The sequence below is a fragment of the Barbatula barbatula genome (genome assembly GCF_947034865.1).
Source record: "Barbatula barbatula genome assembly, chromosome: 6".
NCBI classification, from domain to species: Eukaryota; Metazoa; Chordata; class Actinopteri; order Cypriniformes; family Nemacheilidae; genus Barbatula; species Barbatula barbatula.
Window position 1 is genome coordinate 19,626,040 of NC_136765.1, and position 19,712 is coordinate 19,645,751.

A 19,712-nucleotide genomic window follows, 5' to 3' on the forward strand; every position below is an offset into this window, starting at 1 on the left:
AAATGAATCTGTGCTGTAATATTAGAATGATTAAACATTCCCATGTCTTGTGTTGTGTGCATAAATGTGTTTGACCTGTGTTGCTGTTAAACCTGTCAAACCCCTCAGATAAAATAAATTATATTATTATTGTGATTGACAGATTGTGTCGGATATGTGTCATAATTATGGCATACATTTTTACTGAAGCGAATAAAAATAACCTGGTTGTCGTGGTGTTTATGTGAGGCAGGACTTCTTTAACAAAAATGTGTTAAAGTTACCATAGTTTTCCCTAAAATACCATAGTTGCTATATTGTTATTGTCACTATTTTCAAACACCGACAATTCAATCAGTGGATTATTGGGGTTTAGCCCAGACCGCACATGTGTATTCATTCCTTAAAATTTCTGTTTCTGCCAACCTCATATTAATTTTGAGGGCATTCATTGTAGTATCTTCAAAGAGCAAAACATCATCACATCAATCCCTTCATGTACTACCGCGTGCAGTTCAGTTCTGGTTCTGGGACCGTGGCATATCATTTTCAAACGATCTCCAAATCCAGCATTATCCACCGTTTATATCATATTCATTAATGAAATGCCGTGAACAGACACACTGAAACTTTACTACTGCAAGCCATCTTGACGCAGTGCAGATAACCTTGATCATAAGCGGGTCTGTTGGCTCGTGGGCGGGCTCATTCTCTCGTGACGACACAAGGATCCAGAATTACAAAAAACTCTCCGAAACAGGTTGGAGTGCTGGAGGAAAGTACAGAAATACTACATCATACGTCCATCTAGTCTCTTAACAATTTGGCCATGTTAAGCAAGCACGTTTAACAGTGTAAAGAAGTCAGAATGCATGATACCCAATCTTTAAAAAAATGAAGCAAAAAAAACTTTAAAACAAAATTTAAAATGATACCTTCAACAAAGCCTTTTGGCAAATCTTTATATTTTGTCGAAGATTAACTAAAAAGTCTAACATGTCAATTATAGTCAACAGCAGCTGTTTGTCCCTTTTAGCTTTCCGTAGTCTTAATAAGAGTGACAGTTGTCCCCTGCTTACCTGTGTAAGTTAGTAGACTGTGCAGTAAAGTGCTTAAAATTGTGAATAAAAATGCTTTAAAGAAATGTTTCAACATTTGTTACATTTTCTAAGAAAATAGTTAATAATCGCAGGTGATGAAGATGTTCGGTGTTGTGTTTGTGGCGAGTTTGGATTCTTGTTTTCCACAAATTTAATGCACGTCGCGCTATAACGTCAGATTTGCAGCTTTAAATAACTTTAATTGTGACAAAAAATGACCTGATATAAGCATTTAGGAAGTTATTGGAAACATTCGGGACTGGTCACCATAGTTGTCTATCCTGAGTTGGGAAAACATGCTTTACCACAGGTGACCGTGAGGCGTGTCAAGGTGGGCGTCATTTCCTGTACCTCTCGCGCCCGGAGTTACCGGAGTTTTTAATCGGTAACCACCGGAACATCTCAATGGCGTATACGGGGAAGGAGAAAGCAGTGAAAATGGTTTCAGAAAAGTCCGGCCAATGTAAGTTTGAGTCGTATTTACATGTGAAGTGTGGGTGTGCCCAAACGAGTGAATGCACTTGTGTCTTGTGAGCACTTTGGGCTTTAAACTAACTGTATCTAACCAGGTTACAGTTTACAGAGAATGAATAATACATATGTTTTAAGTTTTAACAATCGATTTAGTCATGATTAAACATATGCTTTCAGAAGTCCACAGTAAGTATTTCATATGTTTTCACATTTTTGGAAAACAAATAAAAGTACATAGGCTACTCCACCAAACAATTTGTAGTGCAACAAAGATTGAATTTTTGCACATATGCAAAAAAATGCATTTAATGCACGTATGCATTTAACTCATGTGTGTTGATTCTTTGTGCATGTAAAGAAAATATGACAGAAACCCCCAGGAGGCTTGTGTGGACATGCACACACATTTTTGTGGACATCATTGTTGACATGATTTTGTGTTTTAAAAAAGTGCACAAATGGTATTGTCTTAGCAGACAAACATCTTTTTAAATCCTCAAAATAGCTTTTCCTAAAAAATGAGGTCAGCAAATAACTCCCTTAAGACATTTGCGTGCAAAGCTCACATTATATCCTTTCCATCCGCTTAAGGCGCACAGTGGATTTCTTACAGTGAGGCAGAGAACATTTATATTATTCACAACATACTGGTTCATTCTGGAAGAGGGAACTTGACAAAATAAGACTGAACACTGAGACATTAATAACTCAGACAGAGTTCGAGGTGTAAAAATGTATTAGTATTAGTTTCCAGTGAGCGATTGTCACACTGTACATGGGTTGTGCATTGTGGGAGAAGGTTCCTCTTAAGTTTGATGTCCCTCAGATTTGACTGTAGATGATTTTGTATTTCTTTGGAAAGAAATGTTTAACTGGCGTCCCTGTGTCTCTGCAGTACTTCGTCAGTATGAGAGCCTCCAAAAAGAGAACAAGAGAATCAAAAAGGAGGTAAGTTTTGTTGTCATCTTAACCTTTCTATTTTAGTGTATTTTCTAGGTCCACGGTCCTTGACGTAAATCCCATAAAATAAGATATGCGCCTTACTAAACCCTTTCAGTAGCCAAATGTAACTGTGATATATTTTAGTGCTAACTGTGATTCACTGTACGTTGTTTCAGTGTAAACAAATGCGGGAGGAAAGAGATGGGGCCTTACGGAAGCTAAATGAATTTGAACAAGGTTGGTTCTTTTTTAAAATCTTAGATACAATGTTTTAAATTTCAATCTCTCTTTTGGCTAAGAGTGTACGCTAAACATTAATGCATAGTCTGTTCATTAGTTGTATTTAAAGCCTTTTTATGTTTATTTTTCCTGGTAAATAGTGATAGTGTGCTTTGCTCTTTTGGACTTTGAACCCAGAATCAGAGACGGTGACATATAGACACACCCTTGTGCTACAATAAAAAAACATTTCCCTGTTTTCTTCAGGAAGACATTTGTTAAGTCTAAAGATCTATGAGGCAACCAAATTAGATCATTCATTTTGGGAGTAAAATGTTTCAGAATGCTCTTAAGTTTTAAATGGAGATTTTGGTTTCTTGGAAAATCTGATCACAGTTTCAATGATAAAACGCTGAAGAGACTTCTAGACAAAAGTATTCATTTGTTTTCCTTTTAAGCTCATTGCTGTCCCTGCTGGTAGACATTTTGGATTTTTAAATTATTTTCAAATATGTTGTAGTTTTTCTATCTTTCTGTCATTATGCCATTCAAACTGACCTAAATCAAAACAAAATCGCTATAATTTCTTTTTGAAGCAAAACTATTTTTTGCACCCAATCCTCTATGTAATGCTGAAGAGGACAGTGGTGTTTTGATGAATTCACATGTCATACATTCCCTGATGGCACTTTAGACATGAGTGCAGGAGCGATCAGCAGGTCTCACTTTTACTAAAGTTTGGATCTTGGGTGTATATCAACCACACAGACACACCTGAGGGGGGCCGGTGGGGGAAAGCGACAGGTTTCAGTCTCAAACGAGTCTTTATGCGGAACGGGCACAGCCCACCAAATCACAGCACTTCACCTCTCTCGCACATGTATACAAATGTCACTCTCTTTTTCTTCCGACGAAACGTGGATTTCAAACACATGAATTAAATTGCTGAAATTTTAAAAAGCACAACAAATGGCCACCAGTGTTGGCGGAAAAAAATCCATTACATTCTCATTTTAATGCATGAAATAGGTCATTATTTGATAGAGAGGTGCGTATGTTTTTGTGAATAATCTTGGCCTTTGCTCATGTTTCCTCAGCCATAAACACGTATTGTGTATGAGTTCCACTTAAATAGTGGCTGCAGCTTCTAGCAGAGCAGCTGCATATTAGGAGCTATTACGTGATTTCATAGCTCTTGGAAAATTGCTTCTATTCAGCGCAAAGCGACTGAGGGGGAGGTTGTGGCGGGGGGATAGGGGAGGAAGAGAGAGTGAGGGAGAGAGAGAGAGAGAGAGAGAGAGACCCCAACACACAATCATGTCTTTTCAATTGGAGATGGCAAGGTTGATGACAACATGACCATTGTGTTCTAATGATAAGACCACAAAGGCATCTGCCCCCTCATCAAGCTCGGCGCTGTAGAAACAGCATCGCAGGCTCTAATTCACTTCTCCAACACGCAGGCCTGATAGCATTATACTCCACGTCCTTGCGCGAGTAATCACTGTCTCGGAGAGAACACACACACAAGGAGCTGAGAAAAAAGCAGGAATGGTGGAAGAAGAAAGAGATTTGAAGACGTAACGTTGACGGGAGGCCAAAACTTACAATTAAAGCTGCCAAGCGTGACATTTGAAATCTCCCCCCTTTTCCCCTCCTGTTCCACAACCGCCTCACACTTAGCCCAGTTAATGTGTAGCGTTATTACAATTAACCTGTCACTTAGTGCTAGTCCTACCAACGACACTGAGGGAGAGAGAAAGAGAGAGAGAGTAGAAAGATGGCGTAGAGATGGGCAGCTAAGTACTGTTTAATGAGTGACAGGGAAGGGCTTACGACAGTAACTTGGATATCGCCGACACGGCGTTCATCAAGTTTTAATTAGGTGTCTTTGGGAGGCAGCGGCTGCCCGCGATGCTGCTAATTTCTGTTTTTGCCTCTCAACCACAATGTGTAATTAGTTAAGAGGCTACGAGCTGGTCGGCGGCCAGTCGCTGGTGATTACGGACACAAATAAGGTAAGAGCTCCAGGCATTAAGAGTCTGTCTGAAATCTGCCTGTGTCACCCTCCTTCGCTTTTAAAGATGATGGATTGCGTCGTCTCATCAGACTGGCCGCGCTTTGAATGCCAGAAGCACGAGTTGTCGGTCAACAAACAGACGGGAATGTTTAAGGGACTTTTTGTTGTTATTTGCCAACAGTTTTGGGAGTCATTTATACATGTTGAAAGTCAACAAAGGGAAAACGTCTTCGGAGGCAGAGAGAGATTCTCACATTTGCTAGTAAACGCAGATAGAAAGAAAAGATCCTTGATAAACCCAAACACTGAGCTGGTCTGGACAGGCCTGTCTGACGTACAGCGCTGATCTCACTCTCCCCCCCTAAAGGATCAGTATGAAGCACTGACAGGACAGACCTATAGAATAACACACAACACTATGAACTCTGCCTGAACAGGACCTGACAAAAACACTTTAGATTTTTTTTTTATTAGATACTTAAATGCATAGTTCACCTAAAACTGAAAATTCTGTCATCATTTACTCAACCTCAAGTTGTCCCAAAAAACATTTTTCTTTTGAACACAAAAGAAGATATTTGGAAGAATGTTTTAACATTCTTCTGTATTTTTTCCCTACTATTGTAGTCAATGGTGCCCCAGAATGGTTTGATTACAAACATTCTTCCACAAAACTTTCTTTGTGTTCCGCAGAACCACAAACAAAGTTTGAAAGTGAGGGTGAGTTCATGACAGAATTTTTTTTTCAGGGTGAACTATCCCTTTAATGGCTCCAAACCACTTTTCGAAAAGCTTTTGTTTAACGCCTAGTTCCCCAAAAAAGTTGAAATAGTTTTTTCACCCTCACAATGTACAAAACCTGTATATGGCACAAAAGATTTTGAGAAATGTCTCTGTGGTTTTGTGGCCATACAATGGAAGTCAATGGGCTTAAAAGTCTCTCATAAACATATTGTTTTGCTTCTGAGCACATATATTTACTCACTAGAGTCATTTGTTTTATGGGGACTGTAATGATGATGTGTGTTAATGTGCTTTTTGGAACTTTGCCATGTCGAGCCCCATATAAGAAGATAACATGATGGCATTTTTAGGGTATATTTTTAGGGGCTTTTAGCCTTAAATGGTGACAGGACTGTAGAGAGAAGACAGGCAAAGGCAGAGATAGGGAAGCAGGATCGGCATAGGAATCGTTTACACAGGAATCGAACTTGGGTCGCCGTGAGCACACTGGCACTATATGTCAGCCCACCCACCACTGGGCTATTGGCGCCGACACATGATGGCTTTTTTATATAATTTTGTAAAGTTATTTGTTAAAGCAAATTTGTATACGTCTGAGATTACATAAAATGAGTCAATTATAAGAGTATTTTTATATTTTGGTGAACTTTTCCTTTAACTGGCCAAACACAGTAGTAAGTGTTTGGATTACTACATACAACTATAGCTGTTTCATACGCCAGATGTTCCCAGTAATTCTGTTTTTAAAGAGCCCATCGAGCATGAGAGCTGATGAAGAGCTGTACTAGGTCTCAATGCACTGGACAGAGTAATTGTATGGTGTTGTGACCTTGTCTGTCAACATCATGATAGGTTTTAATGTGCTGACTGCAGAACTCCAGCGGGCGGATGACAGAAGACCTGTTGTGTGGTTTTCTGTTGTGACAACTGCAGTGTTTACGTAGCATCAAACGTAACATTATGTTGTGTTTGTCTTCAGTGTCTCACAAGGTGATCGAGGAAGTGAACAACATTCAGGAGAATCTAGAGATTGAGAAGACCTGCAGACAGAGTGTAGAAGCTTTGGCCTCCAAGGTGAGTGGGCACTAATCTGCAAAGATTTGTGTTTTGTTCAATTGAAATCCATTCACTTCGGTTTCATTTTACTCTTTTATTTATTTATTTATTTTTATTCTGTATTAGTCCATTTTTTAAATTCTGTTCTGTTTAGGGCTGTCAAACGATTAATTGCATTTAAGTGCATCTAGAATAAAAGTGTCTGTGTAGTGTGCATATTAATTTTGTATTAATGAATACACATACATGCATATATTTAAGAAAAAGAGATAAACATTTATATATAATTTTAAATTATTTGTAAATATAAATAAATGCGTTTTAATATTTCCTAAATATATCTACATTTATGTGCATGTCTTAATAAATACAAAATTAATATGCACACTACACAGACTTTTTATATATGACTTAATATTATTTTGTAAACAAAAACTTTTATTCTGGAAGCGATTAATAGTTTGTCAGTCCCCGTTCCTTTTTATTTCATTCAGTTTATTGTCTTTTGTTTCATTTCATTTGGTTCTGTTCCGTTTCATTATATACATATTATATACAGTTTTGTTCTCATTTCCTCCTTTGTTCCATTTCGCTCAGTTCTGCTATACTATTTTCAGAAACAATACCTTTAAAATCATATACTTAATGCATTCATGAAAAATGGGTCAAGATCCGTTTTCCATCCATTTATTTTCTCCTCCATCCTGAGCGGAGTACACACAGCTGTAATGCACAAACATTCACTCCATTAGGTTAATGTAAGACTTAATCTTAAATCTCAATTCTGTACAACTTTAACGTCACGATTACCGCATGCCCACCTCACTGTACCCGTTCATTACAGAAGTATTCATTCAGTTTCAAAAGCCAAGCACATTTTTTAGCTGGTCTTCAGTTCTGTCGTTCAGTAGTCGGGTCTAAGGAAAGTGGCATGTTCTCTGAGCTCTCAGCAGGTAAATGGATCTTTAAAAGCCCAGGTGTGAAGCAGATTAACGCCAGCGATTACCGGCTCATCGAAGCCTCTCTGATGGAAGAATCTGCTTTGTTCTGCTGTCTTTCAGTGATGAGCGACGATCACCACACACAGAGATAGAAATGAGAGAACACTAGAATGAAAAAGAATCAAAGACGCAGATAAATGAGATAAGAAGGCTGAGAACATTTTCTTTACATTGGAAAAGGACGTTGTGTTTTAGAAGCATCACCGTGTTGATGTTTATTAAAAGAAGATATTTCATTTTGCTACTGAAAACATTTCTATGTTGACATACATTAGTTTCTTTGCCCTGGTGGTTAACTGCAGACAGTATTTTATACATTTTCAACTGTCCAGCCCAAAATTGCTCACTTAGATTTCTAATGCAGTTCTCTTGAGGTATACGTTTTGTCCTTGACACACGTGTGAAGCCATCGCAGATGTTCCCGAGTTGAGGAAGACCACAAAGAGTTTTATTTGTACAGAGGAAATAGACATACAGCTGAGCCATTGTGTGCCTCTGTATTATATGTTGGATAAAAGCGTGATTTAACCAATCAGTAGTTTCCTGATCTTTAAACGCAGAAATGCAGCTTGCTGGTGGTCACAGTGCGTGAAAACCCAGCGCAGATCCCCTTTGTCCTGTTCGCCCCGTGCGCATCCCCACACCGAGCTCCTCGTGCCAGCTGAACTGTGTACTAACAGCAGGAGGGTCCAGTAGGGTTTAGTCTCTGCAGGTTTGCTCGTCTTCCATCTGTCTCATAAGGCCACACAACTGGCTGAAGAAGAAGTTCATGTCACTAGATGATTTAGGACATTTTTGTAACGCAGGAAGCTCTTTCTTATTTTACTATTTGTACACAAATTTCATACTTTCACACAATAATTAAACTCAAAATGAAACATATATATATATATATATATATATATATATATATATATATATATATATATTTAAAGAACATTTACTTACCCTCACTCCAAACCTGTATGACTTTGGAACACAAAAGGAGATATTCTGAAGAATGTAGGGACACAAGAACCACTGAGACATTTATCAAAATTCCTTCTTTTGTGAGGAAAGGGTCATATACAGGTTATGCATGAAATGAGGGTAACTATCGCTTGGTTTTATTTTCCAAAAGTATGTTTTGTATGGAATGCATAAGGGTTATCAGAACTCGCATTTCCATTAAGATTTTTTTGTTGTTGTTGTGATAATTGACATCTTATTGTTTGTTGTGCTACTTTTACTTGGTTACTTGGCATTTGAGTTAAAAAGATTTGAGAAGTTCACCATAGCTATAAAAGACATGAAAATAGCTCATCGGCACAACAGAGTTAAGGACAGCAGTCAATTATACAGTGTAGGGGTCATTATATATATAAATAGAAATAGACAAGAAATGCCACAATTGAATCAGAATCAATAATTTTGTGCCCTTGTCTTGCATAATGCAAATGTTTATATTTTCGAGCCTCTCTGATTCAGACTAACATTCTCACTGCTTAAAGAGACGGATCATCCAAAACTGAAATTTCTTTCATTATTTACTCACCCTCATGTCATTACAAAACTGTAAGGGATACTTTACTACCAAATTAAAATTTCCCCATGTATTACTCTCCCTCAAGGCATCCTAAGTGAATATGGTTTTCATCTTGTAGAATTAGTTATAATACCACGTAGGATTTTACTTCCGAGCAGTAGAATGGGATTGAATGGGTGTTGACTTTTTAAAACTCCAAAAAGTGCATCCATCGATCGCAGAACTGCTCGACACGGCTCCATGGCCTTAACAGTGAATCAATGAGTTTGTTTAAGAGAAATGTCCATATTGACAGTGCTATTAACATTGATGTCTAGCTTCCATCATCTCTCAAATGTGCATGAACCAGAGCCTCTGGTGTAGCGTAAGTTCCGGTGACGAACGCTGCATTTTTCGTTTTAATCTAATAGGATAGTGTCTACTCTGGCGGGAACTTTCGTCATTTGCCGGAAAAAAAAGCTTCTAGTTCACATGCAATCGAGAGGAGGAAGTTAGACATCAACGTTAATAGTGCTGTCAATATGGATATTTCTCTAAAACAAACGCATCGATTCGCTTCAGAAGACCTTTAAGGCCACGGAGCCAAGTAGAGCAGTTCTTTGATGGATGGATGCATTTTTTGGAGCTTCAAAAAGTCAACGCTCATTCACTCCCATTCTACCGCTTGTAAGTATACGTGGTATTGTAACTCCGACTGCATTGTTCTTCAAGAAAACCATATTCAGTAAGGATGCCTTGAGGGTGAGTATAACATGGGGACATTTTGATTTGGTAATAAAGTAATAATAATGTTTGATTTCTTTTTAGGATGATTTATTTTTGGGATATACAACCATACCTTTTAACATTCAGATTATCTCTAAATGTTTGTTCTGTTTTTGTCATAGCAAAGCAGAAATGCAGCATTTCACATTTGTTGCTTGTTCCATTTGACCAATATTTCTTTATCTTTGTGTCCCATTTTAAAAGCGCAGTTTTGAATAAGTGTTTTCATTAATCATAAAACGGAAACCTGAATTCAACCCATGTGCGCAGCTCTGCATGGCTTTAACTTTTCCGAAATGTAGTTGATTTGCATTTCATACCACAGACCGAGAGCATAAAGAAAACATTGTGAAAATGACAGCATTGGCTCATCTCACATTTACATTTAAACGAGTCCAAAAATGTTGGTAGGTATAATTGGAAAATGGGGAACGGAATAGTCTCTGCATTTCAGGTGTTTGATACATTGTCGATGACGACTGTAATTTCATCTGCCAAAAGATACCAAGGCTGATAGAACGAAAAGATAAACGAAAATCATAATCAATTTCTTAAACTCGGGAACATTTGAAATTAAAAAGCAGTAACGGATGAGGGTTTGAGGGCGGTGGCCGTCAAATCAAAGTGCAATCCAAACACATGACATTTTGTTTTTGATGTGCGATCAGAGGAGATGAGGGGCCCGGCCACATCGGGACACACGTCTGATTTGTGCCACTGTGTAATTTCGCCGCGGCACTCTCATCAATGCTAGATGATTATCGTGGGGCGCGTGTGCGCGGACTCTCGCATACGTCTGTGCGTTTATTCCTGTATTATATGTTGTTGATTGCATTTTTAAAAGATGCATTCAGTGGAAAGGACGTGTCGGGAAATGGATTCACGTGCTGTGCGTCCTCACTTGGATGTCATTAATAAAGGGCTTGTTAAAAAGCAGCTTTTTCATCCCTGCCTCATGCTCTTTTCTCTTCCTGACCAGAATGTCACCCGGGACTAATTTGCATGCCTCCGCCTCCATTGGCTCTCTGAGTTTCCATTAAGTGGCCATCCTAATTGAAGTGTGAATGACCAGTCTTAAATTACTTTAATTAGATGTTCGCAAAGGTAAAATTTCTCGGTTGCAGGTATGTACATGTGGAAAAGGAGGGAGTATATGGCCGTCCCTGATAGCATGCTGTAATTATTTATGAAAACAGCTCCGGCATACGTGTAATGAAATGTCTATTATTTTGCCCTTGATTATTGCTCTTTTCAAGAGCGTTCATGCTGTGTGTTTCGATGTGTGATTGAGGGGAATTGCATGGGCGCCCGATGGGGTTCCAGTGGGCTGGGCCGTCTACATGCTGCTGGTGTACTGATTTGATTTCTCATATTTTTTCGCTTCGTAGCAAACACAGAAAATCACTTTGTATCATTTGTGATGCCATTTTTATCGCTGATTATTTCTGTAAACGTGACGATGTTGCCCTGCGTCGATTAACTTGTGTAACTTGTTTTTTGTGATTTATGAGGAACATGCTGCACCCAGCAAATCAATGTTCCAATAAAAATAAGTGTTTTATAATATTATCTCTTTCTTATTTCACCGTTCAGTTGAACAAACAGAACCGCTCTCTCAAGAGGAAGAGTATGCTTTATTTAGCCCATCTTAATGCTGATGTCGTTGCTGAGATCAAAATTAATGATGAGGAAGATGAAGCTTCTCAGGAGATGGATGTCTGTAACTCCTCCCACTGTCAGCTCGTCATCACAGGTGTTTTATTGTCTCATAATGCATTGCTTTGAAAAATGTGGATGATTTTTGGAGTGGCTGTTTCACTGAACGTTTGGATTGGCCCACACATAACAGCACTGGTTCAGCCAATGACATGAATCAAGTTATTCTGCCAGTAATGGCACCAAAGGTTTACTGTTGCTTTAAAGTAATAGTTCACCTTTAGTTATTATGTACATACCTTCTTGTCATTTCAAACCTGTATGACTTTCTATCTTCTGCAGAACACAAAATAAGATATTTACAAAAATGTTGGGAACTGAAAACCATTGGTCCTCAAAGACTTGCTTTTTGTGTCTATACAATTGAAGTCAATGGGGACCAACGGTTTTTGGTTACCAACATTCTTAAATGTCTTCTTTAGTATTTTGCGGAAGAAAGAAAATCACAGATTGACAGGGTGAGTGAATTTTCATTTTGAAGGTGGACTATTCCTATAACTGTAAATATATAGAATTACGATAATATCATATGACATAATGTGAAAATAATTTTCCTGTATTTGTTATTAAATGTATTGACTGTTTTGTCGGTTTGTTATAAATACAAGTTTATGTATTTCTGGCAGAGCTAAGGGATAAGCTAGAGGTGATGCTGGTGGAAAAGAACCAGATAGCTTTCGATCTGGAGACAACAAGAGAACAGCACTGTCAAACTAGACAGGAAGTATGTGAGAGAATGTACTTTAATCTCAGTTTTTATTCAGTTTTAGTGCTCACACATGCTTTTCAAAATATGTGCATATCTCATTTCACAATGGATCTTTGTCAATATGGTGACAATTGAAGTTGATTAAAAAAATTCTCTCATAGTGAACTGTTTGAACTATTTTATTATATTTTTTGTGCCCATTGTTTTCTCTCATTCTCCTCTTCGTCTTCTTAAGCTCCTGAAAGAGAAACATGATAATACTGTTTTAATAGCTGAAACATTCCAACAAAAGAAACTCCTTGAAAAATACAACAGAGGTCAGTTAAATTCCTGCTTTGTACTGCATCACTTTACATTAATCTCTTTCTCTTCCTCTCAGAATGATCACAAACTTTTTAAGGCAGCTTTGTGTATGTATTGCAGAGTTATTTGAAAACCGTATGCTTGTTAATGCCTTCCTTTTATTTTTGTCTGTGTATAAAAATACACTTTATATACAAAATGTTAACATTGTCTGTTTAAATTGTCTTTCCACATTTGGGAGATCAGCCAATAGTTGAGCAAATAGACATACTAAAAGGTTTCCAATAAACAGCTGAAAACAATTCGCACCATGCTATTAAAACAAACCATTTGCGCATATTTGTGTGTGTAGTTTCTCAGTATGCTCTGGAGGAGTTTGAGACCTTGCAGGAGGATCTGAAGCTTGAGAGAGACCTGCGTTCAGAAGCAGAGAAGTTTGCGCATGAGGTGAAAGCAGCTCGCTTTGGCTTATTATACTTAATAAGAATTTCAATGAAGTGTATTTGACATTCTAAGAACTCTGAATATTAATGTGCGAATTACTTGGTATGAATGTGTTTTATGCATTCTCTCTCTCTGTGTGGGTGTGTGTAGATGCTGATAGAACAGAAGAAGTTAAAAAGACAAAGCCAGATGTTAATTCAGAGCGTGTCTCCGGCCGAATCACTCCAGAAAGCTCTGGCAGAGATAAACACACTAACACACACTCTAGAGAAGGAGAGACTGGAGCAGCAGAAGCAGGTACACACACATCATGTTGTCTGTGTCCTTCAGAAAAGAGAAACCAATCAAATTAAACTTAAAGGGAACATCCGCCCATTTTTGGTGATAAATTGTGCTATGTGTGCTATTTAGATGAAAGCTCTTGAAGAACAGATACACAACAGTGAATTAAAAAAGCAGCTTGTGACGTTACAAAGACAAACAGAACTGCTGGAGGAAGAAAGAAAGGAGTGGCAGCACAAATACACTAAAGCTGAAACCGAGGCCAAAGATCTCAGATTCACAGGTTCATTTTCTCGAACTCTAATTCATGACCTTGAAGTTGCTAGGATTAGGCTGTACCGTTTGAGCTAAATGAAGTTTATTACAACTGTATGTGTTTTAAAGCACTTGTATCAGTCAAGGTCTGTATCTATGAGGGCTGTTTGTGTATGTATTGCAGTGGAGGAAGTAAGGAAAAAGCTTCAGCAGGTCTCCAACCCATCACCAGCTGCCCCAGCACCACCACCGCCTCCTCCGCCCCCACCTCCTCCACCGCCACCTTCTGCATCTTCAAGCAACCCTCTCAGGTAAGTGTTTCTGTTCGTTTATGCATAGTGTGCATATGAATACTCAGTTTTTAAACATTTTCAATAATCATGTTTTTATTGTGCGTTCCAATTAATATAAATCAAACTGCAGTTGGTTTGTTTTGATTTTAGCCATAATAACTCAAAAGTACAGCATACTAACACGATAAAACACAATACATTTTTTCATTTTTTGTTCATATTTTTATGTTTTGCATGTCATTTGCATTACATTTTTTGGGTGTCTTTTGCAGCTCATTATTGTCAGTACTTCGTAAGAAAAAAGATATCGGCACCGAAATCGCATTAGAGGAGAAGGACTCCTCTGAAAAAGCCCCAGGTGAAGAGCAAAGCTCCAACACATCTTGCTTAATTTCCCATCTGTAAACCGGCTCAGTTTAAACGTTCAGCTTTTTACCTAGGGCCGTAGTAAAGGATTCACAAGCTTCAGTGGAAATTCATAAATGCAAAGATTACATAAAATGATCTTCTAAAACAGTAATCATGAGTGGCTGATATTTCAAGGTTTCGCTATTGTCTCGTTCCATTAATAAGCCTAGCGCTGCCGGCAGTTGTGTTTCAAATGACACGCACATCGAAAAGATTTCATACATTTATGATGACCTCTTTGATCGGAGTTAAGTGCGGATTGAAATGATGAACTGTATTCAGAAAGTCGGAATGTAATTATTGTACACTGTTTCACATAGTGTAAAAGTTTCATTTGTATAGTAAGACTGTGGTTTGTCCTGAACTATTTATATGTTTAAACTCAGAAAACGTTAAATAAAATTAAACAGACTTTATGCCTTTTGCTGAAGGACAAACGCTGCTTTTACAGTATTGGATAAGTCATTACCCATTTGTGAAAACTGTTTGAAACGAAAAATGTTTTAATTCTGGCATTATAGGAAGAATTTCATGTCTATAGAATTTTCCTAGTGAACTTTCAGTTTGACATTTTTACCTTTTTAATTTTCTTTGACACTAGGTTTGAATGTGAAGTAATGGTGGTCTTTCAAATGGATTGACTGAGGTCTTTCACATACTATAATAAATATAAGTCCTTAGATTTTTTCATGAGTTCTTCATGTATTAAACTGAAATTCACTGCCTCTTAAATACTGCACAAGGATAGATCAACTATTCTTTTATGTTTTTGATGTTTGCACATTCTAGCTCAAATACACATCACAATTGTTTATATAAGAGATATAATGATGTGTTTTTCGTGTAAATGTGTTTTAATAAAAATCCTGTTTCTGTGCTTGTTTGACAGAGAAGGACATCAGACATCAGGCTGTAGATGAGATGATGCAGCGGATCAAGAAAGGGATTCAACTCCGTCCCGTTTCCCACGCAGCCAACAGAACAAGACCGGGACCGGTACACATTTCGTTTTACCTCTGCAAACATGTACAAAGTCAGAGCCTGGATACAACTTTTACATTTTTCTCCAACCCTTTCCTGCAGAAAGGACAAACCCCATCAAATTCTGCTATCCAAGAGCTTAAAGGAATTCTGGTCAGGATTTATTCATTTATCAATTATATGATTATTATCTACGTATTTGCAATAAATCCTTAAATATTTGATGTATGTTCTTAATTAATTATTAAAACAACATCATTGTAGCACAAAGGCTGAAAAACAACTGTTGACATGGAAAATTTATCTTTTTATTTAGAACTCTGTTAAGCATTCAGGCCCCTCCCCCTCATCTGGGGCCGGCCCTCTATCACCATCCCCAAAGTCTGAGCTAGAAAAAGCCCTGTTAAGACGGAGAGAAGCACTGGACACTACACAGACTAACAGTCAGTTAAACACACACTGTTTCCCATTCCTCTGGGCCAAATCATCATTTAACCTTTTAATCCTGTCTCTCCAGCAACTAGTTTTTTAGATCCAACCCAGGCCAAGCAAACCCAGACAGAATCCAACCAGAGCATAAGAGACCAGGACACACAGCACGGCAACCACACTTTGCACTAAACCTTGACCTCACAGGAGAACTCCGGCTGTGAGTATCTGCTCTGGTGGCCACAGACCAACAGGACAAAATATGCTTTTGTTAGTAATTTTGCCATCAAAACGCTTCAATCGAAATGTGTTTGACTTGCTTTAATGTAGTGTGTTCAAAATCAGTACAGATTTGTGTTCAACAGAACAAAGAAATTCTTACAGATTTGGAACAACTTAAGGGTGATTAAATGGTGACAAAGTTTTCATTTTTGGGTCAACTATCGCTATTGTCACCTGCTTTGCTTTAAGTGTCCGTGGGAGTAATAGCAGTGAAACTGAATCCCTCCAATCCACGGTCTTATACTTTGGTAAAGTAGTTGAGCGAGGACAGTCCATCCAAAGTGTTGACACGTTTTGTGTGAGAACCATTTCTAGCGGGGCGTTGATGGTTAGCCTTGAACACCAGCCAACATGGTCCTTTCAAATGCCTCTGTCTACACCAATATTAACCTTCCCACTCTGTAATTACAAGGCACTGGGATAAACCTATGCCTGTTAAACAATCTTTATACTGTTTCATAAAACCTTTCTTTCCTTCGCCTCAGATTTTGGTTCAACAATCACGCAGCACTGTTATTTTGTTTGAGGTGATGTTCTTGAAATATTTCTGCAATTCTTTTCCAAATAACTGGCAATGAATTGACCATATCTATAAATTGCCTGGTAATGACATGTTATTTTTTTCCAAATTGTTCAAATTTCATTATGGTATTCAGTAAAGCTGTTATCGAACAGAATACATGACATGGATTTGCGTAAACTGGTGTATTAAGCGGATAAAATCTATTTTGAATCGATTTATTTCACTATTGGACTGTCAGCACATCAGGGGGCCTGAGGGGAGTTTCATTTATGGCAGATGTGAAGCGCGAATATGAAAGGATAAATGTTAAATGCTCCATTTAAAGGTTGTCAAACTATAGATCAAAAAGACCTTGGTTTGGGTTAAAATGAGTCGCTTACTTACCTGCCGTCATATTGCACTAGGTAAAAACAACATACTCTTTTTGTAAATGTCAATGGGAGAAGCAATTTTTGCAAGGTTTTACAATTTGAATTTCAATGCGAAATGTGTATGTTGCTAAATCATGATTTCTAAGGCATAGTCCATTCAATAGTTATTTATTTTTTTATCAAGTAGACTGAAGTCCAAAGGGATTTTTTGCTTTCAAAACAGCTGAAGGGAACACAAAGTTAAGTTCCAAATAAATGCCCTTCAAAGTTTCGTATCGCTTCAAGCATTTCATTTTTGGAGACTCAAAATCATTGAAGTACACTTAAAAATATACAGTCTGCGAATGAACTTAAAAATGTAGAAATATAAGGCATTTTTATCTTACCCACAAGTAGCTAACCTCATAAAAGACCCTTTTGAAAGTATTATAAAAGTATAAGATGAGTCTAAGGATCTTTTGATGGTGTGCATAGACCTAACTCGCAGTCTTTCACCTAAGCTTTCATTTGCATGTTGTGAAGTGCTCATTGAAAATTTGACCCCTAAACTTGCATCTTTATATTCCCATCCATTCTATTAGTAAATGTTTTATTTATCCAGAATGGTGTGTGATGTTTGTCATGCTTCGTTACACGACAGGATTTCATTTCCTCCATTGAGCTGCAGCTGCTGTGATGTGTTATGTTGTGTTGTGCTGTGAAACTGGAGACGTGCGTCTCGGCACAGGGCTCAGTGGCACTTTCGGACGGCTTTCGTACACTTAGGCGCAATTTCCACTGCGGCTTAAAGCTCGTCGTGGGCTTAAATCTTCCCGGATACAAGAGGAAACTTTAGTCCCACTTCATTCTTATTCTCTCTTCCCTTTTCTCTTCTTTTACCCTGTTTCTTTCCTGACCCTACGACAGAAAAGACACACTTTATGCTTATTCAAGGCTGTGTTTGGAAACACTTTGAAAATGTGCAATAAATGATACATTTAGTGTTTTTTTGTGAATTAAACAGCTTTGCGGGATGTTGTCGTGCAGTTTCTGATTTACAAGTCTCTGTCAAAAGGATAGTTCAGCCAGACATGAAATTTCTGTCATGAATTTCTCACCCTCAAGTTGTTCCAAACCTGTGTAAATGTCTATTTGTTCTGTTGAACACAAAGAAAGATATTTGGAAGAGTGTTAGCAACTGAGGAATTTGTTACTATTTATATGATGTGAATCGGAAAAACAAAATTTTGCCACTTTGTAAAATAGTTACGAATTCCAATGAGATTGTGTTGTGACGTCACTCTGAAGAAATCAAGTTTATAAGATGAGGGGAGAATTGCGGTGTACTAGCTGTGTTTTTGACATCATTCTTGTAAGATATTTGGATTTTTTTCGATTTGGCATTTGTTAAAGATGTAAGTAAATATATTGCTCAATTGCGTTCCCCCTTTTTCTCTCTCTCTGTTTTTTCCTAGCCATGTTGCTTTGATCGACATGCTGTAAACATTCTGTCAAACTCAAACAAGCTTGTAATCATGAAACGTCACGCTGGGCTGTGGCTTTGTCGTTGCCTCTGACTTACATTTGTTTGGTTTTGAGCGTGTTTTGTAACTCTCCTCTTTTGGTTGTTTCCAAACCATAGTCAAGCATCACAAAACAACCTCTATTGACAGCTTCCTCAAATTGGAACATAACTTGGATGTTTGTATGTGTATGTAAAACACTTAATTTAGCTTGTTTTGGTAGTCATTTCGTTTATTTTTCAAACAGAATGATTGCCTGGTAGGGAGCCAGTGTAACTGTGTTGGTCTGAAATCTTTTTTTGTACACTCGCTCACTCATGCAGTTTGAAAATAGCATTGTTTTTCCACAGATGTCACCCATTGTACACCCATAACAGGCAGTCTGCTCTGCATCATGTAAGTTTGAGGCACTTTGGAGATTTCTTTCTCTTATAAAGTTGTCGATAAATGTTGTTTTCAGAAATCAAGAATCAACTAGTTTTAACAAACGCGTTAGTTGATTAGAGAGGTGAACTCCTCGCATTCTTGGAAGGTGGTCTATAGTTTGGCAGCACAGCTGTAGGTTTTTATTTTCTCCTTGTTAACACAAAACAGTCCATTCACACTCTTTCACACAAAAAACACATAAACACACACAAACACTTGTATGAAGCGGACACTGCCCTTTTCAACGGGCTGGATAATTGGCCCCATTCAGTGACTCTGTGTCTGTCAGTATCTGTTGTCTGTATGTGGTGAGAAGAGGATGTGGAAAAGGAAGTGATGCGTTGTTTTATTTGTCGCTTTATAATGCAAGAACAGATTTGATTTTTTTCTGAAAACCTCCTTGTGTGTGGGGAAGATGGGGGAGTCTACAAACATATTTGTAGTATATAAATAATGTATTTGATTTAAAGTGTTATAGCTTTAAACTAGTTTTTAATCAATATTTTGCCATTCGAATACATTTTAGTCCAACGGTCCAAGTATACATTTCATAATAATTCTAGTCATTTTTATTTTGTAGGCAAATCAGGAGTGAAAAAGGATCTCAAGAATGAAAACACTGATCAAACACGCACAAACGCAGATTGTTTAGGTTGATTTAAGAAAACTTTATATTTTCAATGTATACTAACGTATACTTACTGTATATGGAGAACACGTTTGTGTAAAAATGTGACTGCTGTGACAAGTTTTTAAATAAAAGTGTTTATTTTAAAAACAGAGTACACTTTTTTTTGTTTTATAAATTCTTTAATGTTTTAAATGATGTAATCTCTAAATAATGTCTCACAGAGAACGATGGGGAAAGATTCAGGGTATGTGTTACTTGAATTGTTAATTATAAAACAGTCTGTTCATATCCCATTTCATGTTTCATTTGCATTCTTTTTCTGCGCTGATTTA

General features: G+C 37.7%; 1 protein-coding gene across 4 annotated transcripts; it reads left to right on the forward strand.

The window, feature by feature from the left end:
- The first annotated feature begins 1,059 nt into the window (after positions 1 to 1,059).
- On the forward strand, positions 1,060 to 19,672 carry shtn1 (shootin 1). Of its 4 annotated transcripts, XR_013786748.1 has the most exons (18): positions 1,060 to 1,542; positions 2,449 to 2,501; positions 2,672 to 2,732; positions 6,458 to 6,552; positions 11,419 to 11,578; positions 12,168 to 12,265; positions 12,486 to 12,567; positions 12,906 to 13,000; positions 13,148 to 13,294; positions 13,409 to 13,562; positions 13,719 to 13,845; positions 14,100 to 14,185; positions 15,125 to 15,231; positions 15,319 to 15,369; positions 15,533 to 15,659; positions 15,734 to 15,865; positions 18,674 to 18,719; positions 19,330 to 19,672. XR_013786748.1 is itself a non-coding variant. In XM_079457887.1 (17 exons), the coding sequence occupies exons 1-16, from the start codon at positions 1,485 to 1,487 to the stop codon at positions 15,835 to 15,837; spliced, it is 1,605 nt and encodes a 534-aa protein (XP_079314013.1). In that variant the 5' UTR covers positions 1,061 to 1,484; the 3' UTR covers positions 15,838 to 15,865; positions 19,330 to 19,672. The 4 variants fall into 4 exon arrangements, 3 of the variants coding, with proteins under 3 accessions (XP_079314013.1, XP_079314014.1, XP_079314015.1); XM_079457887.1 differs by lacking the exon at positions 18,674 to 18,719 and having other exon boundaries at positions 1,061 to 1,542; XM_079457888.1 differs by lacking the exon at positions 19,330 to 19,672 and having other exon boundaries at positions 1,404 to 1,542; positions 18,674 to 18,752.
- The last annotated feature ends 40 nt before the right edge of the window (positions 19,673 to 19,712 follow it).